We start from the raw sequence: 27225 nt of genomic DNA, 5'->3' as shown, positions 1-27225 counted from the left end.
CGGGGAGGTTATACAGAAGGATCTGGGATCCCCAGGCTACAAGGCATGGTGTCAGTGTGGTAAAGCCAGCGTTGTGCCAAAGAGGTGATGGGCAGGCATGTGGGTGAGCACAGAAGGTAGGGGTGCGCTCAAGGAGGGTGGTGTGTGGCAGTGGGGGATGTCAGCAGTGCTCAAGGATGCTTCTGCTGGGTGCAGTAATTGTAATAAAGTTTGTCACATTGCATCCATGAATGAACACTGGTTGTAAGGGGATGGAGTGGGGATGTGCAGGTGCTGACGCTCTAGAGAACAAAACTGTCCAGGTTTAACTGGTGTTTGGTGGGGGAGTGCCTTTCAAAGCTTCAGATTTAATTTGTGGTTTGTGAGGGCTGTGGGTGAGGTAATAACAAAGCAACCTCGTTAAAGGGGATCTTAGCGGGCAGGGAGGACAGGGTCTGTGTAAGTCCAAGACATTTTTTCCTTGGGGATATGCTGGCACCTGAACTACTGGAGTAGTTTGGCTTTACCAGAATGAAGGGTGTGGACTTTTGTGGGGGGAGGAAGACCAGAGGGCTGTCAGGTTTTGGAGGGGATGGGGATGTTAATTGTGTGGGAAACACAGCAGCTGAGGACACAGGGGCTGGAAAATGCAGGCGAAAGGCTGCATTCCTGAAGGTGTCTTTCACGTCACTGTTGTGGCACTCTGCCACCTGCTGTGATCCTAAAGCTGCCTGGAGGGCAGAATAGAGGTGAACGGGCACTGTGTGGCCTGGCAGAACCAGGGCTGCAAACACACTGAGCTCCCTCGGTGAGCCAGTGGGGCTGCCTGCGGGGCACAGAGGCATCTGGGCTCTGGTCTGTGCCCTCGAGCGGGCACTGCGCTCTCCAGCCAAACTGCTGCTTCAGTCTGATCAACCACCCTGGCTGCATCTCGCACCTCTGGGGTGCACCTCTGGGAGTGTGGTGCACTCCGGGAGAGTGGTGAATTTGCTTGCTCAGTGTTACAGACAAGGACTTGGGTATCTTTTGGGGAGATGACGTGTTCAGAGGTAGCTGAGGGGAAATGCAGCGTCCTGAAAAAGCTCTGGGAGATTGCGTTAGGGAATTTAACAGTTCCCTGGGCTTTAAACTACTGCAGGAGCACATCTGCCATTAGTTACCAGGGTCAGTTGTGGAGGATGAACATTAGCTCACCAGTGATGTCTGCCTGCTGTTCAAACTGCAGTTGCTGTGTTCTGTTTGGATCATGCTCCAGCTCTTGCTGCAAGGTAAAGGGAGAGCTTGGAAACAGGTTCAGGGTATCGTGGCTCACACGCAGAAACTGGGTTGCAATACAAAAGCTCCAAAGCCACTTAATACACTGCCTGCAGATAGCAGGGATACTTGGGTAGGCTCTTCTCTTAAGGAAGGAAAACAGGATGGATAATGGAAAACCAGATCTTAAGTTGTCACCTCCCCTGCTTACACAAGTGACTTTCTGGATAAAGCAGCTGTTGGATAGAAGTTTTGGAAAGTATAAGGTAAGCTTTCTAGCTAATAACAGTACCTCACGATAGAAGTTGTAAGGATGTAGTTACAATATAAATAAGGGAAAATAGTTGTAGCTGTAAAAGAGCATCTTCAAGCGGGGGTGAGGAAAGTTACCCATCTGGGAAAGCACGGGGCCTTGGTCAGTGCTTTGTCACATTAGGAAGCTGAAGATCACAGTCTGGAGAGCTGCTCTGTGAGCATGCAAGAAACGACTTGTAGGAATGGCTCCAGTGGAAAGATGTCGCTTCCCATCCTTGACTGGGGTAGAGCTCTTGTTGAGAGAGAACAGCCCAGCCTTTTTTTGTGGTACATCTAAGTATTTTTATCTGCTGAAAATCACAGGCTACAACTAAGCTGAGCCAGACTTGTGTTAATATCTGCTTTAAGTTATCCTTTCTCCATTACCAGCAAAGCTTGGATTTGAATGGCTGACAAAGCAGCCTGTGCAGCTCTCCTGAACCAACAGCTGCTGGCTCAATATATGGAACAAGCAGAGCATTGCTAATCCCTGGAGACTTAAACTGGCTTTGGTATGATCAGGAACAGAGGGACAGTAGCACTAGTAGTGGTGTAGACTCCCTGTGTGGCAGAAAAAGTTCTCAACCCCTAAAAATGAAATAATTTGACAGTAACTGTATTGTAACCCTTTTGCTCCTGACCTCTTCTACCAGCATGAAGGGACAGCTGAGCTAGCGCTGTACACAGCTCTCACCTTAGACCTGAATGGAGCCTGTTTGGGATTTAATTGAACATCAGAAAACACAGCCTAAGCATTAGAGAAGACTTGACTTTAGAATTCAGTAGGGTTTATTCTACAAATCTTAGATCAATGCCAATGATACAAGTTTTATGAATTCTCATTAAAAATACAAGTCAGTATAAAGATTCCAATAGTAATATAATGCATGATGATTCAGTTTCAAAACTTAAGGAATGAATCTGGGTTTTGGACCATGCTACAGAAAAGGGGAACACAATGTAGAAGAAAGAATATTTAGTTTACCTCCCTTACTTCAGGAGGGGCCTGTGCCTTATTGCCACAATACCTGAAAAAGCAATATGAAGTGCATAGCAGCCTTGCCTGTACAGTCTCCAGGCAAAACTGTTGAATTTCATATCATAGTCCTCTCCCCCCCGCCCCCGGTTCTGTTAATTAAGGTACATTTTGATAGCCTGATATCACTATAATAACTTTAAAGCTATTGCAACACCATCCCCCATAATGATTATAAACAACAGTTCTTCGAACTGTAAAATGCTCTTGTGATGCACTGAAACTTTCCACCATGCTATCCATCTTGCCCAGTCTTTCCAGGAACACTAAATACTGATTCAAATCAAAGGTGAATTAGTTCCATATTTAAAACTCTCCTACAATTTTTTAAGTCTCAGTGCAGTCTAATACTCAAATGTGTTGTTCATAGCTTCAGGCACAGTTAGAATATAAATCAGACACATCTTCTTGAACCTAGCCCTCTGATACGATGAAAGGTGTTATAGCTTTCACTGAACAGTTGAAATTTGGCCACAGAATTGCTAGATCAAATGCTTTGGAGTGGGGGAGAACAAAACTACCCTTTCTTTCTGGGAGCTGCCTGCACTTACAAGTGGATTAGGCTTAATAAAGCCATACCCAAAGTCTAAATTTTAGAGGAACAGTTTATTTATCACAAGAGGTAACTCTTGACAAGATGTGCACCTCATCCCCCAAATGCTGTACATACTTCTGTTTATTCCTAGTGATATTTTCACCCTGTCAAAAATAACGGGCGTCTGTCTTGTTGAGCCCAGTCATTTCTTGTAGCAGAACCACATTAACATCACAGAGCAGGTATCATGCATCTATCTGCAAAAGCAGACAGGGAACTAGGCTTAACAATATGCATACATTTCCAAACAGAATTTTGGTGCAGACAGTGACATTTAACTGAAACTCAGCTTTTACCAAAATATTAGCATAATACAAAAATCCAAAAACACTGGGTAAAAAGAAGCTGCTGACTTCCACGCACCAGTTAAAGAAAAACCCCGTCTTGCATAAATGGAGCAGCAGCACAGAACAAGCACAGACTTGGCTATACAAATACATTTTTTCTTCTGTAGGAATTTGCAAGAATTATCCACCCAACATCATACTATCATGTTTTAGCATCATACCAATGATGGCAAAATCTAGTATTAAGCCATCATGTGGGCTAATGGGAATTTCTTCTGCTGTACTGAACACTGCTGTGCTTGCTTTGAATACATATTGTCTCTCTGATTTGTCTTTGTAGTAAATGCATCTTATAACAGTCACCTTTAGTCAGAAGTAAAAAAGTTTGGTAGCCCATACTGGGCTTTTAGTACAGTCAAGATGACAACAAAATACAAGGATGTCATTAAACTGCATATATTATAGAAAACAGGTTTACTTTGCATTTAAGTCACATTTAATACAAGACAAGTTGGTCTGAAACTGTGAACTGATTCTATTTGGAACAAAGTATGGCACAGATTCCCAATATCTATGGACATTGTGTAAATAACACATTTTTCTCTTTGCAATGATTATCAATTCGCCAAAAATAGTGTAACAGTCAAAAGGGAAGAGTGAAGGGAAACAGATTTAGGAGAAGAAACTAAAAATGTTTAAGAATTGAAAATAAATGACTTCTTTTGTAAGAAACTTTATTTAACTTCATTATTTTAAAAATGCATTCTCTCCTCAGAACAGATGCCACCGTAAAAAAAAGATTGCAGTAGCACACACTTGCACTCAAAGGAAAACATGCAAAACTGATGGCTGAAAAAAATTCTGCATAAAAATCCAAGACTTCAGGCAAAAACTTGCCCCCATGTGCCTTTAGGGACCCCAGACCACAAACAGCTTTCAGTGCAATGTCTCTTGCTTCCAATTAGTGGGGAAACATATGGTAGAAGCTTGTCTTCTGACAGCTACACTCTCCCAGATGTTTGAAGCAAAAACAGTCTCAGCTATATTTTAAAATATCATTGTTAAACTGTTGCAGAAAGTACAAACAGAATTCAATGTCAGAATCCAGTGAAGAAAAACTTTTGAGTTCTACCCTGTGCCATACACTTATTAAAAAAAAATTACACAGAAAGATTTTATTAATACACCCTCTTTAAATTTTTTATTTCTGAAAGCAGCTCTTTATGCAAATCAAAAGCAGTTCCTGAGTAACTGCAGTAAACAGTGTCTTTTAAATATTTTTGCGCCTCAGCTCTTCTGTTTTGGTTCTTCCTTGTTTTTCTCCCTAGTTTTCAAGTTTAATCTCAGTTCTTTTTCAAAAATGTGCAAGTTCAGTTAGCATCGTTTCCAGAAGTCCACAGCCTGCAGGTCTTCCTGCAGCAACTATAAGATCTGCACATATGCTAGGTTGTACTCCTATACCTATTGCAGATTTTGCTCTCAAACCTGTACAGCATGCATTTTCACGTCTTCTTCAGCATACGCCGGGACTGCCACGTATGGAACTTATTGTAGGCCGTCTGCAGCATCTCTTCTATATGACTTACCAACTGAAACATGAAGAGAAGAAAAAAAATGTCCCAGCTACTGGAAAACAGATACTCAGTTGGATTCTTTCTTTTATTCACTACGAGTAATCTCACTAAAATCAAGGAGGTATGCTAGATAAAGAGAGAAAGGACCTTGAGGCTCTACTGCCAAGTACCTGTAGAGGGAGCAGTTCAGAGCACTACTAAGCTGGGCAGGTCAGGGGGAAGTGAGACCCGACTGTGCTCTCTGTTCCAGTATTTAGTCTGTGGTCACTTCAAGTCTGACATGGTGGGAGACAGGCTGGAAGTTGCTAAAGTTCTACTTCATGATGGAAGTGATAAATTAAACATGACTTCCCTTTTTGGCTGTCTCACTTGGCTAAACTCAAATTCTAGTTCTTGACAGTTTCTGGTATTACTCAGCAAGTTATACAGGGAGAGAAGAGATGCTTAACTGTGTACCCAGCTTCCCTCTGCCCATTTCCTAGTTAACAAAAAGTTAAAATGCCCTAGGCTGAGAAATTGCAAAGCTACCATCCTCTGATAATTACAATTCAAATTATTAATATGCATCCACGTAATTCCACGTAATTAAAGAGTATTTTCCTCTTACATTTGTGCTTAAATACTGTCTCCGAATCTTTTCTTGGAATGGGCAGAGTTTTGTAACCTGAAATCTTTCCAAGTTGCTCCTCATTTTCACAACCTGAGAGAGACAGAAACCAGTATTATAATTGCTTGCACAGAAGTGTAATTTCCTTTAACAAATTGCTCCCCAACAAAACACCTTGGGGGTAATTCTGGGGGCTACTTTAAGTATATATAGTTTGAGGAAGAGAAGTTATTAAAATATCAGTCTCTAGGAATTCTTGAGTGTGTATTTATTTTTGAGGCAAGTGCAATATGACTGAAAGTGCAGTGTGCTGCTGTGATCGTTATTACTTTGTCAGTAAACACCATAGGTAAGATACGCACAAAACCCATCTTTTTTTGCTTCAAGCAAAGCCTGTACCATGGATTTTTCAGGCCACACTTTGCAGCAAAAAATCCAACATATCTAAATGCAAATTTTTATCTTTGTGAGCCGTGTGAAGTCAAAAGAAAGAACAGCAACAGAAAAGTAAGTTACAATCCTATACTTGGTTGTAGACAGACACCTCTTCTTGAAGGCAACTTTGTTCTAAAAAGCAGTGTATGTTTTGAAGCTATTGCTGAGTGATTTTTGCAATGGATAGAAGAGTACAGAAAACTTTCTTGTCACTGTCACTGTGGAGGTTATGTCTTACAGTTGGGAAAGGGGGGCTTTAGTTTGAGTGTTTTAAACTGGCAATGAGAAATCTGCAGCTGGAATACGGCTGACCATTCTGCTTGAAATAGCAACTGCTCCTGAAGGGGGCTAACAGGCATGCAGGGACAAGGATGATTTTAACCAACAGCACCAGCAGAATTGCTGAAAAAAGTAATGGTTTACATTGGTTTGTGACCTTCAGTTCTCGAGATAAGGAAGCGCTGCACTGATTTAAAGCATGTGTTCTAGTTCTATACTTCAAGTTAATGACAGTCATTCTAAACCATGATCTGGCCACATCATAACCAGGGCCACACTAGGAAGCTCTGCCTTACCTTTTCTTCTAGGAATGGTGTGTTAACAGGAAAGCAGGACCAGAAGTGTCGTAGCAGTTCCCCTACTGCCACGTACAAGTGTTTTAGTTCAGACTGAACGTCATTTGGCACCATCTCTGCAACAGGAAAAAGGTTTTGTCACATCACTCAAAACTATCATATGAAAAATGAGAATGTAAGGTTAATGAAGGAGTTCTGCAATATATGTTTCTACTAGAATCACAGAAAGGTTGGCTGGGAGGGAACACTGAGATGCCTCACACCTGAAGTAGGACTACCAGCAGTATTGGATCAGGTCAGCCACTATTTATGGCTATATACCTGGAAGCTTGTGTATTATATAGGGATAGAATGGACACCAAACTTAATCCAGGATTAGAAACAGTATATTTGTGTTGTTCTAACAGCGTGGCAGTACTGCCTCTGGGACCAGCACCTTGTACTCTTCACAGCACAGCGCTAAACGCTGTGTATTGGACAGTGCAAGCTTTTCCCTCTCTCATGCTGGCAGTAAGAATAGAGTCACAGCATGTGGAAGATGAAAAATCCAGGCAGGAACAAGGAACTGCATCCCAGAAGAAAGGGTGACAGGGTTCAAGAACAGGGAAGGAACCGCCATCATAAAAACCAAAGACAAAAAGCACAACAGTCATTGAGGATGACAGCAGCACAGTGAACTGAACAGTGAATTGTGAACTCTAGGGTGAGGCTGTTTTGGTTTTTTTTAAGGGGAAAAAAAAAAAGTGGTGGTCAGGCTCAAAGAAGTGGAGTGTACCACCCAGTATCTCAACTGGGATGGGTAGGGAAGCCTCACTACTGCTTGCTGACTCCTTTTCTGTCAGTACCATACCTGCTTTTTTAGCTGTCTGATTTAGTTTCTGCTGCTCTTCAGACCAAGTAACACAAGTTAAACTGGAAAACTGTTATAAACCCCACCTCGTGAGAACAGAGATTCATCTGCTGTGAGACTAAGAGAAAGGAACTCCAACTGGCTGGAATTTGACAACAGGGAAAGGCGTGGCTGAGTGGCCATGTGAGGAGGAGGGGTTATCTGTTTTGCCCTTGCAGTCTCACAACAAAGAAAGTTGTCCCTTTTCACAGCAAGCTGTGGATCTTAAATGCAGGCTGCAAAAAACCTAGTTCCAGACAATTATCTAGACCTTGCGTCCTTAGAGCTTTCCCAGAGTACACCTCTACTTGCTAAAATCCAGAAAAAAAAATCAGAAAAGAGAAATGCTGAACAAGCATCCTTCATCACCTGCTCTGTAAAATTTTCTCTCACTCACTTGCCTCAGCACTGGTGTAGCCAGTACTACCCTCATGGCTGTTGCTCTTTTGTTGCTGTAACCCACTATTATTCCAGCTACGTGTTCCCATAATTTCCTTTATCACTGTAACATATTCTAAAAGGTATATGAAACAGGGAGCCAGGTACAGCTGTATAATGCACTAAAATACGATTAAAGTATTATACATCCTAAATCCTTACGGTTTATGGCTTGCTGTGTTCCACCCTGCATAAGTGCTCCTCCAGGTGACAGGACTGCAATAGTGCTAGTAGCATCACCACTTGAAAGAACCTGAAGGGAGAGGGAACAAATATTTCAGATCACTCTTTCCAACAGAATCTTTTTAAAATAGGTTGTATTTGAATTCCACTGGCAAAGACACAGTTGAGCAGATACAGTGGAAGTTCTGATGAAGAGTCTGCTCTTCTCCAGAATTAGACACAGTGCCTTTAAGTGCTATAGCTCATGTTTTCAGTGAAAGCCTTCCAATTAACTACGGCCAATCCAACCTTTTCTTCACCTAGTACATGAACTGGCTGTGCAGCTGCTTTGAAAGGAGATACAGAATTAGTATACAGAAATGTGACACATTCACAGTTGTGGCTGCTTTACTCAGGGACAAATCTAGGCTTACTGACAGAGGAAGTTCAGATACTGGCTGGGGAGACTGGCTACATGGCTGTGCTGCCCTCCAGTTGCCAGGACAGAGCTGCTGTGCAGCCCACAGTGAGATCTACATTCTACCTCAGTGCATTTAGGAGCGAAAGACCTCTTCAGTTATAAACCTGCTTACTGTGACCTCCTAAGACCATTACATCCTAAATTTCAGGGGGTGAGATGATTAGTATTGGCCAGCACTTCATGCTGCATGACTGTTCTGCTTTGCTACTTTATACCTTTACCATTTCCTCAAAAGAGCATTGCAACAGTAGAATATAACTCAGAGTATTGGCAATGACTCAGTTTCCTATCGTTTAGATTTTAACCATGATAGTTCAAGCGGTATCACCTAAAGTTGTAAACCACACTGAATAACAAAACTATTGGAGAGAATTACATTTACCCTGAAAAATTAAAATTCCAGTAGACATCAGACACAAAATTATACAGAAAGCAAGACGTTAACATCAAGAAGGGAATTTTTTTGAGTATTCTTCCATACCTGAGTTAGTTTGGGTACATATGCTTCCATTTCTTGCCTAATACTATGAAAAGAATTAATTATATCCTGACTGGTTGCATATTGCTGTGACTGAATTGGAGTTGGACCATGATAATACCTGTGAGGTGAGAAAACGAAAGATAAAAGTATATTAATAGGAGTGTTGGTAAACACAAGTCAAACTCAGTGGACAGTTCTTCAAATGTTTCCAATTTTAGATGCTTTCCAACTATTGATGCTACTATCTAAATCCTATTTATTGACAAAGCAAAATACATTGCTACGTGGCAAGAGGCTGGGTTAGGGATGGTATGGCAGCAAAACAAGAGGCCTTCTATTGTTGAATCTTGGAGCACCATTTTGCTAATGAAAAGCTATCTGTGCCACCTGGTTCTGGGAATATCATTAGAATGGAGGAATTCATACCACTTTTGATTGAAACTAAGGTAAATGAAGTTAGGTGCACATTTGGAACTGTTCTCTTTCCTGTGGTATCACTCCTTTTCTGAAGTTACATCTATGGTTCTCAAACTCAAAAGTCTAGAAAACAAAAGGACTGTAACTAGAAAAATACTAGACCAGTGAGCAGTCCAAACTATCTCGACTGCACTTCTTTTGCCTGGGAGTGGATTTTCCTTGGAATCATATATATTTTCACATGTAACACTTAAATTTTTCCACTGTAAGCTGCAACTAAGTGCTGAACTGTGAATTACAGGTCTGTTTAGACTTCCACAGAAATTACATGTCAAAGCCCTTCAAAGTAGGCTTACAGAGACTTAACTTGCTGAAAAGCAAAATGAAATCAAAATACAAATTCAAACAGGAATTACTTGGAAGGTGGTTTATGCAGGAGTTCATATTAGGTTTCTAAACTTAGCCTAAACACACTTGAGTGTGGCACAGTAGAGACTAAATCAGCTGATTCTGTGCAGGCTGTGATGAGAGACCTGCTAGGTTGAGTATGCTGAAATAGCCATGCGTATTTTGTTAACTTACCTATCAGACTTCTTTAAGCTTAGTGCAATAGTTTTAATGCTATTATTCTTTGCTAAATCTTCATATTCAATGGATTCCTGCAGTTTCACCTAAAATAAGCCAAATAATTATACATGTTACTAATAAGGACACAATCTGACGTATCTAGCGCTTTTTTTCCAGTTCACTGAGTTTGAACAGAAGGGTTACTAAAACCTTAAAGAAAATTAAAGTGTGGAACGGTTCATGTCTACCCTCCAGAGGGAGCAGTGCCCAATACTGTTTAAAGTGTGCAATTTGGAAGTCTTGGCACTGCTGTTTTTTCTGCAGATTCCGGCCAAAACTTGCAGTCCCTGCCGCTTCCAAAAAGCGTTCTGCTATACATAGATCATTCTTTGTGCTCTCTATTTATATTCATCTATCTCCAGATTAGCAGAAATAGTAATGATTTAATGGCTGGTGTGCAGGAGTGTAAGACTGAAACCATAGTTATTACCCAAGCTATCTGGTGACAGTAAAGCTAGAGTATTAGTGGTGAGAGAGAACAGCAGCGATATCAGACTTTGTACAATGAGAAAACTACTTCTGAAGTCTCCTACTCTCATGCTACTCTTTCACTCCTCTCTTCATCACATTTATTCTAGTCCTGGTATATTGTTTTCTCCCCAGTAAAAACTGCTGCTTTCAGGAAAGTCAAAGCTGTTGACTACTTCAACATTTAACACCACATGTATTCTACAACCTTTTCTCACAATATACACAGGTTTTGAGTTCCCTTGGTATTTTCTATTTAAGCTGTCAACTCTAGCAAGAGTATTCAATTCAGTTTTGTAGCAACTACAGTACTCTCTTCTACTTTGTGAGCTGCTATAGTTAGTCTAAACCAGGCTGTTACCCTGTATTTCAGTGCACCAGGCATCACTACGCTTTCAGTTTAACCTCACTTCAGCTTCTGACCTTAAGATGAAGGTTGCCATGTGCCAGTTTAATCATCCCCTCTACAAGCAATACACTTGACAGGTTAACATTGGTGCTTGAACACCAATATCCCTTGCAGGTGGATGTTTTCTAGAAGTTTTCAGGTATTTGGAAAAAAAATAAAGGGGGGGAGGGGAAATAGACCCACACTGAATGGAAAGAACATTTCTGAGTCCAATCAGAAGCATATTGGAAAGTTTTTACTTTTGTTGGGCACCACTGAAGAGATGAACAGAGCAATACTTCAAGGTGTAGTTATTTGTGTTTACTAACAGAGGTACAAAGCTTCTTACAGGCCCTCAGGTTCTTAGTCTATATGCTTCTTAAGCAAAGCTAAGTAAGTATCACTTTAGGAACCTTCAGCAGTCTTTTGAGAGATGGAGCTTCCTGTTCCATTCAATTAGAATTGCATCAGCTAACTTTATACCTTTTTCATTGGTGGCTGAAAGAAATCTGAATCCCTGGAGTTTCCATCCGTACTGCTGGTCTCACTGTAATGGTCATTTTGTGCTTCTCTTAAAATAGAGAAACAGCATTAAGAAGAATTCACCCCACAGGAAACTTAAGATACAAGCTAGAGACAAAGTAAATACACATGTTTCAAAAATTTTATATGCATGTTCACATACTGTATGTCAACTTTTTCCCCCTTATGTCTTCATTTCTAGCAGTTGATCTAGATAGGAGGAATCAACTCCACAAATAACCCTGTTTGTCAAGGAGGAAATTGAACAGCAGGGGAGGGTTCTTCTCCCTCTCTTCAGAAACAGTAGCATGCTAACAATGCAAGTGGGACACAGCAAAACCATGACTAAGTTAGAAACATTTTGCATACACACTTATGCCAACCAGGTATTAGCAGAGCTATGGGAGCCCTGAGACACTACTGTTTCACAGAAGGAGAGCTATTGTTTTGCCGCTTCCTGAACTGAGAACCAGGAACACACATTACCCAGAAGAGACTGTTTAAGTTCCAGTGTGCAATTTGTGCAAGACAGAAGAATAACATGAGGGAGCACAGCTACACAGAAGAAAGTATTTAATTAAGATCTCTCACAGGTCAGGTCTGTAGGATTTGGGTAGAGTGGTAATCCTTGGTGGTCGTCTATAAACCAGTGTAAAGAAGCTTCACATCAAACCCATTTCATGCCTCTTTTAAGAAGTTTCATTTGTGAAGTTCACTGTAAATACACGTAACCGCCTAATTGCCTAATTTTTTTTTTTTTTGAGGAATCTTTCATCTGATCCACCCATGCCACACTGTTCTTCTGCTTCCTCATTTATTATGTCCATGCACTCAGCACAGGAAGCCCCGGCAGACCTGCTCCTGGAAGGGCAGGCAACAGCAACTCCCTGCACCAGGCCTCACCTCCACACAGCAAACAGAACACCACTTCCACAGCCTTCACCAGGGCTAGAGAACTAAGGCAGAAATATCCTTTCTTTTTAATCTGCTTTGTGTGATAACTCTGCTAAAAATAGCATTTGTCATCCAGACAGCTCTGAAGAACTTTTATAAACTAAAATGTAAGCTGAAGGTGTTTTCATTTCTAGAGCAAAATACTTCATTCATAAAAGTAAAAAGAAAAGGTTGGATGAGTAATTGAAGATGTATTTTCGTTTTGGAAATTCCTTAAAAGTTGTTACAAAAAAGCTTTTACACATTAAAACTTACTGTTTCCTGAGGCCAGCTGCAAGGACCATGGCACTATGATGATTAAAGCGTTTTATAATGGCAGCATTGCTACTTTCTCTAGCAGATTTTGAGGCATTTGATGTAGAGGCCACAGAAGCAACACCATAGCCCTACAAAGAAAACAACATTAGCTACCTCCTGCCCCCAAACCAGGACAATTCTGTTTTCTAGAGTCAGGAAGCCTGCATGCCACCTCCTCTGAACTCTACTGAGTGATACTGCATCATCAACTGAAGCGGTATTTTCCTACCTTGCCCCACCATCACCTTATGTACTTTGAAAAATCTCCATAGACTATTTTATTCTGCTAACACTTGGCAGTTTAGAGGTGTCTAAGAGAAGAAAAAACAGTTTCATAAGATCATGATGTAAGTAAAACCAGAACTAGCTGAAAAAAAATTTAAGGATCACCTGTACAACAGGCATTGATGGCAAATAAGAGCTAGCAATTGTTTTACTGACCTCTTTTTAACATCTTTTAGGACACCAGCAGCCCACAGGCTAAATGACACCTGTCAGGAAGGTGTGATACCACTAGGAATTCAAAAAACCACAAGCCTTACTGCTGGCAGTGTTCCCCAGTTACCAGGTGGCTGAAGGCAACTCACTCTACCTCACGCGCAGTTTCACGTTTGCAGTTAACCAGCCTCAAAAAGAAACGAGGGCAGTTTGCTTAGCACTTCAAACATACCTAAACATCCTAAACAACTAGTCCAGTTTCAGACTGCTAGCTTTGTACGACTCTCAAAAAAACCTAAAACAACTCAACTTAGAAATGCAGCATTATTAGTAATTACAACTCAAAAGTTTAAGTTAAATCAACTGCAGAAAAGTGCATCTTTAAGTTACTTCACGTTATAACAATTGTTTTAATTTGTACTTGGACACAGGTAATAGTTCAAGTTAGACATATTTTTAGCAAAACACAGTATTTAAAGCTAGACAAAAGAAAACCGTATAAAATATCCTTAAAATTAAGCCAAATCAAACAAACAGCAATGTTCAAAGCGAGAACAAATGCAAAGACTTTCTCCTGTTTTGTGCTACTCTTCTGTACATTGTCACAGCTTCTAAAAGGTAGGAAGAAACCAGAGTCCACTTTAGACAAAAAAAGCCATGCAAGTGAAATAATAATTCTTTAAAAAAGGGAAGTCCTGCTTTTACACCCAGCAGAGTAAGGCAGACATGTGAGGCATACAAGTCCATGGGCACAGTCTCCATTTTTTTACACACATCTACCCAACCACCGCAGCAGCCTAGTAAGTGATGTGTTTTAGAATCACTATTTGTAGTTATTTTAACAGTAGAAGAACCCACTTTCTCCTTGAATGAAACTAAGTGGGGGTGTGTGGGGGATTATTTTTTTTTGCCAACTACTTACTTCATCTAATGATTTATCTTCCAAAGCTGTTAAGTCTATCAGGGGGTTTTTTACTCCTTGAGACACCATTGTTTTTAACCCTGTATGAAACAAAGAAAAACATGAAAAACTGTATCCAAACAAGAAGAAATAATTGTGGGATTATGAGATTATATTTAACCTTTTAAAAGTAGAAGACAAAGGTTCTGCAGATGCTCAAGTATCACTGTGATTAAAACTTTCAACCCTTTTCAAAGTTCCATTTAAAATAAGCAATAAACTTGGAAAATTATTGTAAAAGATCATCCTACTAATTAGCGCAGTTTTCATCAACTTCTACACATCACTGAATACTGTTTGGTAGAAAATAATAAATTGAAGATGCAGTTATATTAGTGGGAACTGGGAAGCCTTAATTGTTTGTTTCTTCTAATTTTGGCACCGTTTTGCTGCCCTGCCTTGGGTAGAATGGTAATTTATATCTGGTGATAGCTTTTACTTGTAAAGGGTTGTGGATTCCTAATAGAATGCTTTCATTAGTCAGAATGCATATTAAGGAATGGTGTTAAGTGATCTCAACTCTCCACACTTCTGTATCATCACAAACCTACCTCAAAAGTTCAATAAAGTCGGATAATATTTTAAGATTTCACGTTAAAAAGGCTGACAGAGAACAGGGATGGCAACTCCTCTGGAAAATCTTAAATAAGATTCATATCCATCTATTACTAAAAATTGATCTGTAACAAAAGCTATACCTGTTGTAAATTGTGCACATACTATAAAACGAGGCCTTATGTAAACAAAATTATTCCATAGTAATTGATGGCACAGCATAATCCATCTAGCATGATAGCATATTATGGAATTGATCGCAGATTTACTGTTGCATGAGTTGTAATAAAACTTATTTCTAGTGCTACCACTTTCGAAAAGGCTGGTTTGTTTCAAGAAATGCACTCACTGTGAAACATGCTAAGAATAGCAAAGCGATAGCTAACTTTCAGTGACAATCTGTAGCTTTCACTTTACAGTTTGACAAACAAGATGCCCAGTAAACAAACATAAGAAAATTTGACTTCAGCTTTGCTAGGTTTACTAGATACACCTTGGGTGTTGTGCTCTATGATGTAGCTAAGACTGCAGCAGCCTACTACAGAAACAAAGTCAAAAGCTTACCTTTTTCATCCAGTTTGGCACATTCTGCAAAGAGGTCTTTTGAGCCTGTATTGAGCCTGTCCCGATGGAAATAGTGAGACTGAAAAAATCGTGTCCAGAATTCCCTCTCTGTCATATTATGCGGAACATTTTCTGCATATTTCATTTTTACTGTGAACAAAAACCATAATGATTACGAAATGTTCCGCAAATCTTAATATGGTATTTTATGTTAAAGTTTCCTTGCTTGCTTCCTTGCTTTCTGTCTAACACTGCCTTCACTGATGCTGATTAAATGTAAGGGAATGCAGTAAAGCATGAGCAAACAGGTACTCTTTTATGCCCTGCAATGCTAGCTAATGCTTTGAAAAGAAATGCACGTAACAGTGTTCTGAATACTCTAATTTGAATTGCACATGCACGCAAAGTCTGATTTGCCAGAGTTCTACTTATTCTCAGAATGGATCTAGTCTTCTTAACTAGGGGCCAAAATGAACCAGTGTCAGTGTTCAATATAGTGCAGGGGAACAGTGGAAATTGGATTCTTTCCCTCCCAAAGGTGATTTCATGAAAAATAAGAATTAATTGAAATGCTGAGAAGGAGAGTATCATGGGAACAAAATATCTACTCACAATTTTAAAAAAGTCAACACAATGAGTTAAAATGTTTTTGTTTAACGAAATCAAGTTCTCCTTTCAAAAGTTTCTTTTGGTTCAAACATGCTTCTTCCCATCCCTCAAACGAGGCAGGGAAAATCATCCAGCAGACTGAAGATATGGTCCTTTATACTTCCAGGCTCAGACTAACTAGACTAATTCTAGTCTTCCCACAGTAAGATAGTAAAAACCAAATCTTAAATGCATGTACTTGTTATTTAAAGCACTATTCTTACCTGCAGGATATGTTCGAAATATGGACTCAATGATATCTGAAGTCAAATTATACCTCAGACCATTGCAGCCATCTGTTTGAGGCCGTACATCAGCCTAAGAAAAAGCATACAGGGAGGAAAAACAGTCATGTCTGAACGCCTTCTGTAACGGGAGAAGGAAAAAAAACTGGCATCTTGCAATCAAATTCTGCTACAGATAAAATAATCTTCTTCCTCCAATAATCCATAGCATATTTGATCATAAATAGGTATTTTTAGAATGAGAAATGAAAGAGCATGCATTCATTACTTTATTATACTTGCCACTTAAGGGATGATTCAACAAGTAGACTGTAAGCTTTAGAAAATGAAAAGCAAAGACCACTCTACCAGGCAAAAGAAGGTAGGCTTAGTTTAATATATCCTTGTTTCAAAGTAAAAATAGGCATGTTTACTGTATATGCCTAATCTTTTGTTGTTCATTCAACAATTCAGCTAGTGCATAACCAATGATGATAATGAAGTGACAAAAAAGGATTTATGGCTCTTACACCTTATTTCCTTATACACTAAAAGCATCTCAGTATAACTGATAAATAACACTTAATTTAAAAATTGAGGGTAAGCCTTAGTCAGAACTTGCAAGTTAGATCTCAGTGATTTCTCTAGAAAGCTCTGGAGCAAGCACTCAGTCCAATTCTCAGTAACAGGAAAAAGTACGACTGCATATGCTGCTTTCTTTTATTCCTTTTCCTGTACACCTAAACTCTAGTTTTTGAAGTACCTTCTTCCTAGAGAAGCACTCATTCTGAGCAGAGCCAGACAGTTATTTTAACTTGAACTAGGTCACACAAATATCTGAAATCATCTTCTTCACAAATGTCAACACAGTTATTTTAAGGAAGCTTCAGTTTTGAAGGTTTGGGTTTTGTTTTTTTTTTTAATGTTAAGGTGTAAGAATAATGGGAGACGGGAAACCAAAGCAATCAAAAGTTCATTTGGTAACTGATTCAGGTATTTCTAGGGGAAAAAACAAGTGTTTGTACAGCAGCTAAGCCATAAAACAACTCCCGCCTCCTCTTTCCCTCCCAAACCCTTGATGTGTGCACAGTCATTACAAAGGTGCAAATAGGCTTCCAGCTGAAGAGTCATAATCTGTATGAATTTTGTTCCAGAAGTAGAAACATGTCTCTGTGGGAGGAATCTGAAGACTGTACCTAGATCACTTTTAGACTCCATTGAGATTACTGAAGCACAGTTTCTACAAATGGGTAACGTAACTGCAAGTTGGGGAAAGGGAGAGAGAAAACGAGCTTTCACATATACAACTTGTTCTTCAATTAGCTGAAAGCATGTACTGGTTTAAAAAAATTGGTGAGGGACTAAAACCTTCTGTGCAGAAAGTCTTTGCAGCTTCCTTTATGCATGTTAATGCTGCAACAGATACTCTTTTTAACTTATTGAGTTAATACACTGTAATCTAGTGACTCAGTTCACCATTATTCCTGTTTTAAGTAAGGCAGAGCAGCAGTGTGAACAACATCTGCCTAGTGTCAAAGTTCAAATTGAGCATCTTAAATTGACAAAATTTTGAGATCACAGATTTGTGTAAAATCTTTACTTTTTTTTTTTCTCCTTTACACTTGCAGTAGTCTAACTAGCATGCAGAGCGGTGTTTAGTTGAGGAACCAGGAAAGAATGACATTAAAGTATATGGGAATAAAGTACATGAGCAGAACTCTCACTTTCCCTGATTTGTTTGCTCTAAAATCCCACGTTAGAGGTTCAACGTACCAGAAATGCTGCAGAGATGCCCACATCCTGCTTGCTAGGTGCCGCAGAATTATCCCCTGCATTCAGGCTTAAACGGTTGGCCCAGAATTCTTCAGCACTGATTACTTGGCTCACAACAAGGTCTTTATAGAGCTGAAACAAAACAGGATCTTCTTGCAGCATTCTGGTAAAAGAACGTATTGAATAGAATTGAAACGCTGCAGAATAAATCACTAGGATTTCCATAACTAACATGAGTTCACAAAAGGAACAGAAACCAACTTTTCTTTCAAAATGCTGTGCATTTCTTAACAAGATTGTGTAAACAACCAACCTCAATAGCTGTATTTGTCTCAAAAGACTTAAGAAAGGACTAAAAAAATGTTTAAGTAGCAGCATTAAATGCTGGAAAACAGTAATGCCTAAGATAAAGTTAATGTGGGATTAAAGTCTTGTCCTAAAATATTCTGTGGTGCTCTTGTGTCTTTGCACGTCCAGGACTGGAGTCTCCTGAACTGTAAAAGCACAATGAATTTTCTTGAACTTCCACAACAAAGGTCTCAGGGGCGGGGCAGGAGGAGGGAAGATATTTCAGCACCATCCAATTCTTGTTTAAGATCTTAAAATTCAGTAGTTACAAGTCTCTATTCTAGTACAAGAATACAGATTACAAAATAATCAGGGGATAAGACACCTTAAAACACACATTACTCCAAGTCATTTCTTCATTTATGTTTCTGTTGGTGACAGTAAGGATCTTCATCTCTGAACTATCACGTGCAGCACAAGTGTTACAGAAACATTCAGTGTTGCCACTTCCACCAGGGAATAACTTTCACAGAAGTTATCATCCAAATATCAAGTACCACCCTTACTATCCAAAATGCAAAGAATGTATGCACCTGAAATTTCAGTTAATTCATGTTCAAGCAGCATTTCATACAAGCTGTGTACCTATTTTGAAACCCAGTAGGCTATTTTCAGGGAAATGTGAATGCACGTTCACAACCAACCAATAAGCACAGCAATCTTTAACACGTACCTCAGGGTCCTGATCATTTGCAAACAAAAAAGGAATCTTATGAATACGTAGTACATGGCCTGGACTGAATGGAAGTCTGTAGCTGCTCTAAGGATGAAGTAGGATGAGGTGAAAGTGAAAACTTTGTGGCAGGACATCCCTATTATGTTTTAACCACCAAGGTTTTTCCAGTTTTTCTTGTTGGAACAAATATGGATTAGTGGCAGTTCTTACAAATTAGTGCAGCAGGAAGCAGTCTGTTATTCTAATTATTTCATTAAAACTTGGACTTTTGGTACATACCAGACGCCCACATATCAATAAACAGAGGAAGTGCCACAGGGACTCTGGATGTAGTAGCTTTCCAGAAACAGTTGAAACTTTTTTTCCTCATCTTTTGCAAATTAAGCTAATGAAGCCCCATCACTAGACTTGGACTTCTCATCATCAAAAGAGCAGACTATGAGTATGTACAGAGATCCTGGCTTTCTGTAACTAGAAAAAGCTCTTAATGCTGCATGGCATAATACTGTAAAACTCCACTTAAGTGTACAAAGATTCAGAGTTACGACTGCCCATGTACTCAGTATTAATAGTGTTAGAAATAGGGCACGTAGCATAAAGAAACTAGTATGGCAGTAGTGCCAAAGCAGTCTGCACTGCTGTAGACCCTGGTGGTTGCTGCAGTACTGGAACCAGTTAATCCTGGATGTGTCAGAGCTCCAGCAAAAGGGCTCCTGCCCTTCTGCTGGGAAATCTCCTTGTAAAGATCCAATCTGCCCAATGAGGCAATGCTCCTATGTTTTGAAAAATCTAGCTTTAAATTACGTAAGTTCAAAGCCAGAACAATCTTTGGAATGGAAGCTAGTAGATACAGTATTCACAGCAGGTGCTAGAACGAAGTGAAACTCATCTGGGGAGACGCAAAGAAGGGTGCTCTATGGCCACAAGGACTGGTTTAACACAAACATTTTAAACGAAAGGAAGCATGTCTTAAAAGCCCTTTTGGGAAAAAGACTTAGGTCCTGAATGTCTTCTCAAAACAATTTTTAGAATAAACATCCTGTATGCCAAATAACAAATTACTGGATCTCAAGTGAGATGCATGAAAACACCTAGCAAATGAGTGTATAAAACAGCAGGAAAGAAGATTTGAGGGGGAAGAGGTTACATAGGGGGGGGGGGGGGAAATCACAAATCAAGGAAAGTGAGAACTTATAGAAAAAAAACCCCAAACTTTCAAGCAGCTTTTCTAACTGATACATATATACTTAAAAAGACCAAAGAGACAGACTGCCAGTTGAGTGCTTTCATCTCATAGCCACGGACAGCAAAGACTGGGTGGCAGCCGGGCTGGCTGCCTTTACACCTCAAGAAAGTGTCACTGAGAACACAAATAGAGTCTCAACACGTTACAGTTCTGTAAGTCTCAAGGAACTGCCTCTAAATTGAAAGCAGAGAGATTTTTACTAGAGAAACAAATGCCGTATCACTAACGATGTTGCAATAACAACAACTGTTAGCAGAAATACACTATAGTTAGGTAACAATTAAAAAAAACAAAAAAACTTGCAGGCTTCTGTCCCTTTACCTGTTCTTCTCCTCAAGTTCTTTATTAGCTTTCCTTTTGAACTTGGGCAACAGTTGCTGGAGAAGATCCTTTACTGCGTCTCGCTCCTTCACTGCTGTGCTTTCATTGGAGAAGTGAAAGTTGGTTGTGTCCCCTGCATGCAATACTAGCTGAAGCTGAATTTTAGCTTTACCTTCTGGACTGATTTTCTGGCCTAGATAACACAGAGTGTATTAATTAGCAACAGACAGTAAGCTTATACAAGAAACTCTCTTCCCTAGAGTATCTGCTTATAAGCAGTTAACCTCATCATCCAATTAAATACCATTATCCTGGGTGTGAATTCCAGCCATGAAAGTGGAACAGATAGTCTTCCCCTTAAATTAGTTTGAACCCTGCACCTTGTTCTCTCTAAAACACAAGACACTGACACCAGCAGCCTATTGCTCAGTACCCTTCAGTTACTGCTCAGGCGCCCTGATTGATCTTTGCATTCCCCACATCCTCCATTAGAAAACTGCTGCAAATTAGATTGTCATCATCTGGACACTTTAACCTGGTACCAATCCAGGCTGCTGCTGAAAGGTGACAGCCTCCTTCCCCCTTTCCACTTCTTCCTGCTGCCTTTCTTGTATGAGTGTTAGTGTTTCTGCAGCAAGCTGAACCGAGGAACTAATTCACTGAAAAGTAACCCCCTTTTGTTCCTCCAGCTGGACCAGTTCCCACAGAAGAAAAACGGTAAGAAAGCAGATGCAGGGTGGGGTGACAGCACGTCTGTTGACAGCAAAGGTACGCTGGTTTCAAGTGGTGTGGTAAGCACACTTAGCCACCAGTACTCCCAAAGTCGATCACCAATGCCTCCAAGGTGTATTACACCCTCATGACTCATAAGAAAAACTGAACTCCTGCTTCCTTTCTCATAACCAGAAGGAGCAGAGGCTAGAACAACTATGTTTATGGACTGTTGTGCTATACTGACTTCAGTGTAGCACTGCAAATGGCACTAACCTAAATTGGAATCTTATCCCTTTCTCCAGTGCACGTGGGAGAGAGGACCAGATGTCACACTAAATCATCATCCCTATTACAAATTTACAAATACCCTGCCCTTTTTTTTATTTTAGATGACAAAAAAGAACATCTTTCATCTAAGACTTCAATGCCTATACATGTAAATATTTAAAATATAAGCCGCTTAAGTGTAAGTAAATAGCTAAATAAAACCTTCACAGAGTTGATTATTATAGGTGAACAGAGCTTTTAAACTCCTTATCACATTAGTTTTTAAGAAAACAGCATATTAGTTCTGATTCATCACACATACTTTTGATCACACTGCAGTATTTATTGCTGTTTAAAGTCACATACAATCACTAAACCTTTACCAAGTGACGCATACAACTTTTTTATTCCTTCTTTGGCATTACAGCCCATGGAATATGAGCGCTAATTGGAGCCAGAAAGGCAGCAGGCTATAGACATTTACTGTTCAGTTTTGACTTGCAACTACTCTGCTATTGCAACAGCAAACGCTTATTCGGAATGTTACCCAGTTAGGCCAAACTACAGAAGCTAGCACTTCTGAAGCTATGGTCTGTTGGATGAAAATAAAACAGCGAGGTTTATTTTATATGAAAACTGAAACAGCTTTAGATGAATAGTTTAACAGATGACATGCCAGATAGTTTCTGTGTTAGACCCTGAAAATCCTATACTCTTCCTCAAACCTCCTCCCACCCTTCCCTCCACAAGCATATGGCATAGATTATTTTTCCGTTCAATTTATTGCAGAAGTTTATCAAAAGTTAATAGTAAATGCTGCATAACTTAAACATTGGAAGACTAAAGAAGTTCTGCAGTAGCATCCTTAATAAACTGGTGATACTTCCCCACGGTCTGATCTCTGCTGCTACACAGGATAACCTAGTCAAAGCTCCAGACCCTTGCAACCTTCCTAACTTTACCTACCAGCATTTCACAGCAAATAAGCTTTGGGTTGTATTTATTGAAATACCGCTTACTGAAGCTGGAATAGGAAAAGTGATCACTTACATTTTATGTCTGCATACATATGGCTGACTGTGAATCGGTCTTTGCCTTCAGGTGCCCATGCTATCCTTTCAGCCATCAGGTACAGAGCTCCATCCTGCTTCTTCTGACGCACCTTCTTTACAATCAGTAACACTTCTTCAGATGACGTTGCCATTGTGGCTATAAGGAGCTATCAAAAACATACAGTTGAGCTGATTAGTATAATTATTTTTGTTGTAACGCTTTCACTACTCCTATCTATATCAAAGGACTACAACCCACATTTACTTGTTAATGCCTACATCATTTTTGTAACATTCTAGATAAACATGCTCCCCTCTGTCAGTGCAATCGGCAAATTTAAAGAAAATACTGCCAGCTACCTAAATAATTTATCTAATTATATTGTTGATACTGCTTTTGCTCCAATAAAAGACCTGGAAATCTTACATTTAAACTGATAACCAAATTTTCCTGTTTTAATGTTCCTCTACTGGTTTTTCAAGTTCAGAAGAATACCGAAGCTAAGCAATGACATAAATTCCAAATCTCCTCTGGCATTTGGCAGCAATTCCCTTCTTCAGTGTGAATGGCAGATGTTAAGTCATTTCAGAAAAGGGAAGGATACAAGGTATGTGACAAATCATGGATTTTCAGTTCTCTGTGCTAATGATAAGGTAGCCCAGTTGCACTCCTGGTTGTATTGTGGTGAGTTTTGCCCAAGGTTCGAACAACGTTTTGTACACTTGATTCCAGCTGGCCAGTTTCCTATCCCTCTCCCCCAAAGTCCGAGGGACTAATGTTATAACACAATGGTAATTTTGTCACCAGTCTCACATCAACAAGCCTTTTGATACTTGCTGCATTCTTCTGCCCAGCAGTCACTATCATTCCTCTCTACAGGTTAACAGCCTTAAATTTCTCAAGAGATTAAGGACACTGCAAGTACGACTACATTCTATTAACATACTGTCGTACACCTATCAAAAAATTACATATTTGGTATGTTTGCTGTAAATATTTAGTCTGTCCGTTTGCTGTATTTTGTGTGTCATAAACTTTGCTATTGATATGTAAAATAGTATTTTCAAATGCTGATATGCATGTTTCATGTGCTTTAGAATACCTGTAATATTTGCTGGGGCCTGCATCAAACTTCAAACAGCAACCTGCATCAGCTATTGCACTACCAGTAGGTATCCCAAAATTCTAAGATTTAAACTCACATACTTTTTGTTTTCCTTAAAAAAGCAGCAGCAAGATAGGGTATTTTCCTCTGACAATCTGGACAGTAGCATAGCTTTCTCTTCAGCAGAAGTCTTACAAGCCCATCTCCAAAATGAGTGAAGCAAAATACTAAACGGAAAGACTTAATGGCAAAAGGGCTCTGCACTTAAGCTTCGCTCCTTCGTCATTTCAGTCATCCAAAGCTTTGCCAAAGACTTCAGTGATGCTGAGCTGAACACAGGCTTTCACATCACCACCACTGCAGCAGTCACTAGAACACGCTGTGCCACATTCAGAGCAGCCCTGCTAGTAGTCCTCTCTCATGGAAAACTGCATGGCATGATTTCAGGACCATTTCCTAGCATAATCCATTACAGTCTCCCCAGCAGCTTTATTCTCTTTCAGTGCTATTTCCACTTACCGTTTTATGTAGTTTCCTGTTGCAGTTCTGTAGTCTCTCATCAGCACCTTATCCTTACTGGAAAAAGGCAGCTGGCCACAGACTCTAATAGACCAGAAACCTCAACATATACAAGACTAAGGATAGGATTTTGACTTTTTTCTCCCTTTGTTACTTTACTGTCCTTTAAGGTCATTATTAACCAATACAGTAGAGACAAAGCCACAGAATGCAAAGGAATTAAACCTGTACTGAACAGAAAGAAAAAGGAAAGCATTTCCACAGTCAGGCTCATTCTGATGCGAGTTGCTTTGCTTTTCTACCATGCTATTTCACCCACCTACAACCAGTCTTCAGCTACGGAAGAAAACGAACAGCAGCTAGCAACTTCTCCTTTACAACCACAGTGCTTCTAGCACAGTACCCTGCAGTGTGCAATCTGTGAATGCACAATTATCCCACAAGTGGCTCATTCTACCTTTTGGGAGGGTGAACGCACTAGCTCACTGCTGTTCTTATTTATGTCATTGCTGTGCTTCCTTTTTCATGCAGTAATTTACGGTGGCAGTAGGATGATACAACTCACAAGCACAGTAAGCATTACCCAAAATGGAGAAAACCCTGAGCTGTCTTTTGAACAGTACATCAGAAAGAAGAAAAAAATATTAGTAATCAGGATTTAGGAAAGTTACTGTTTTTCACTAATGAAAACAAGATGGCTTCTTGTAACAAGTAGTACAGGAAAAATTCTAAAATAGAAATCTTGCCTAGCTGCTAGAAAAGCATGAGGATGGTCTCCTACCGACTGCAGAGGGGAAGGCTACGTCCTTGCTGAGCACACACAGTACAACAGTCATTTTCTTTTCTTTCTGGACACTTAAGGCTTACTATGCAGAAGGGCGAGAGCCATCAATGATCTATTCATGCCTGCCCAAATCTCATAACCTCTATATTTAACAACTGAAGTTTCCAGGAATCAGTACTGCGGATGATGACACTGCTGCTCAAAGGGGCAAGAGCTGCAACATGCATACAGAGAAATTCTGTTATGTTACAGCTTTAAGTGATAATTTTAATCTGCTGCTAAAAGAAGCAGCATTAGAGTTCTTCACCTGCAGATTTTGGAAGACAAACCTTTCTCTGGTTTAAGTATCTTCCAGAATAAGGTCATACACAGTTTATTTTAAATTCTCTGGCAGTAGAGCTTTTGAAGTGATGGTTAATACTTCTGAAAAGCACTTGGATCAATCAGTAGCCCTAACCCGTGGGGTATTCATTGTCACCATGCCTGTCTCGAGGATGTTAATTTCAGCTGCAGTTTACAACTGCCAAGGTCTATCAGGAAGCTTCAGTGTTGGCATAAACCAAGAAAAGGTCCTGTTTGCTTATCCACCTATAACCCTTCCTCTCCTAGCACTGTAGGAGTGAACGCAGCATCTCGAAATACCTTCAGATTGCAACAGCTAACCTTCCTCTAATGCAGTGTCTTCCTAACCACTTTTAAAAACAGATACCTCTCTTCTCTGTTCCTTACAACACCTGTTCTGAATGCTCTCCATTACCACCATTTCACTCCCGTCTCTTCCCGCTTGGTTTTGTTGAGCTCTGAGCAGAAATAAAGGAAACCTTTTACACATTTTAATAATCCTGACTTGGTCAGGGTAGGCATAGGCTGGCAGGTGAGCTCCGACAGATTTGATGCAGGCTTTGCTGCTAGGTTTCCACTCTCTGCAGGGAAGAGCTGAACATCTACGCTAACGGCCCAGACTGAAGCACAGTGGCCCAGGTACGCAGCCGGGCCTCGATGGTTCAGCCGCACAGCCCAGGGAGCTCCGAGCGGGGCCGAGGGCTGGCAGAGCAGCACCCCAAGGGGCAGCAGCCCACCTGCCAGGGTAGCACGGCTCAGCAGAGCGGGGAGGTGTGCGAAGCGCCGTTTGTCTTGGACGCGGGCGACCACGTCGGCGAGCAGAGCGAATCCACAGACTGCACCCCTGAGCCCGCCTGAAGGGTCAACCCGGCCCTCCTCCACTACCCGCATCACCTACGCCTCCTGGAGCGGAACGGGCCCGAGGACACCCCGCACGGCACTGGCGGGGCTCCGTCCGACGTCTGGCGTCCCCGGCAGAAGGTGGCCGCGGCCCGGGAGGCCGGTGCGAGGGCACCTCTTTGTCTATCGCCCGCGACCAAGCACCCAGGTGAAGCCCAGTGCCCCCCGGCCGCGATCCCGCCGGCGCAGCGCTGCCATCTTCCCGCCGCCCCCCTCCCTGGGCGCAGGCCGGCGGCTGCCTCCGTGCCTCTCGGTCCCTTCCCTCACGGCTCCTCCAGCGCCGCGGCTGAGAGCAGGTAGGGAGGAAGAACGCGGGGCCAAAGGCCGCCGCTGCACCACCGCATCGCGCCCCGCCGAGCCGGCGCGGCGCCGGGCCCGCCGCAGCGCTCACCGGCAGGCGCTGCCCCGCCGCACCTGGGGAGAGAACCGCCGGGACCGGGGCAACGCGGCCGGGAGGCGGATCGGGCCCCGCCACCCCTCTCACACACACACACAGGCGGAGCGCCCGGCACTGCCGCCTCCCCGCCCCCCGCGCTCCTTACCGTGCGGACGGCGGCGGGGACCTGGTGCCGGCGGGCCGCGCGGGAGGGGCCCGGGGCGAGAGCGGGCGCTACGGGGGTCGGGCCGCCGCCGCCACCGCCGGGGCCATGGGGCGGGCAGGGGGCGGGCACGTGACCGGAACAAGCCGCGGGGCGCTGGGAGGGCGGGGGAGTGGAACGGAGCCCGCCTCACGTGACAGGGGCGCGCGCCGTCTACGGCGCGTCCCCTGCGGTCACGTGGCGCGGCCCAGCTCCCCTCCCGCCCCCCTCCCCGCTCACGTGACGGCCCCTCCCCCGTCGCCATGACACCAGCGGGCGGAGGGGGGAGTGACGGGGCGGTAAACAGCGCCGTCGCCACCCCCCCCACCCCCCCTCCCCGCCCGGCCCTCCCCGTTCCCCGCCGTCACCCGGCCCCGCGGTGCGCGGCCCCGCTCGTTCCCCGCCATCGGCCCCAGCGGCCCGGCTGCTCCGCTCCCAGGTCGGCGGCG

At 41.8% G+C, this 27225-nt stretch overlaps 1 protein-coding gene across 3 annotated transcripts; it reads right to left on the bottom strand.

The window, feature by feature from the left end:
- Nucleotides 1–2298: 2298 nt before the first annotated feature.
- GTF2H1 (general transcription factor IIH subunit 1) lies at nucleotides 2299–27097 on the bottom strand. 3 transcript variants are annotated; one of them, XM_074842632.1, is made up of 15 exons: nucleotides 26741–27097; nucleotides 22546–22714; nucleotides 20515–20707; nucleotides 17924–18086; nucleotides 16151–16244; nucleotides 15279–15428; nucleotides 14121–14200; nucleotides 12719–12849; nucleotides 11471–11558; nucleotides 10087–10175; nucleotides 9088–9205; nucleotides 8126–8216; nucleotides 6637–6752; nucleotides 5627–5719; nucleotides 2299–5034 (listed from the first exon to the last, which is right to left on the bottom strand). In XM_074842632.1, exons 2-15 carry the CDS (start codon nucleotides 22697–22699, stop codon nucleotides 4948–4950), a joined length of 1647 nt encoding a protein of 548 aa, XP_074698733.1. In that variant the 5' UTR covers nucleotides 22700–22714; nucleotides 26741–27097; the 3' UTR covers nucleotides 2299–4947. The 3 variants fall into 3 exon arrangements, with proteins under 3 accessions (XP_074698733.1, XP_074698734.1, XP_074698735.1); XM_074842633.1 differs by lacking the exon at nucleotides 26741–27097 and adding an exon at nucleotides 23755–26679; XM_074842634.1 differs by lacking the exon at nucleotides 26741–27097 and adding an exon at nucleotides 24173–26679.
- Between the last annotated feature and the right edge of the window lie 128 nt (nucleotides 27098–27225).

This window comes from Strix aluco, chromosome 16 (genome assembly GCF_031877795.1).
Source record: "Strix aluco isolate bStrAlu1 chromosome 16, bStrAlu1.hap1, whole genome shotgun sequence".
Lineage (NCBI taxonomy): Eukaryota > Metazoa > Chordata > Aves > Strigiformes > Strigidae > Strix > Strix aluco.
This window is presented reverse-complemented; position numbering and strand designations above follow the sequence as displayed.

Excerpts from the sequence above, each read along its gene's own strand:
- GTF2H1 (XM_074842632.1), bottom strand. The coding sequence starts at position 22,699 with ATGGCAACGTCATCTGAAGAAGTGTTACTGATTGTAAAGAAGGTGCGT. Across the intron at positions 15,429-16,150 it reads ATTTCGAACATATCCTGCAG|TAAAAATGAAATATGCAGAA; the intron begins GTAAGAATAGTG and ends TTTTGTTCACAG. Across the intron at positions 9,206-10,086 it reads AGCTTAAAGAAGTCTGATAG|GTATTATCATGGTCCAACTC; the intron begins GTAAGTTAACAA and ends CTCACCTCACAG.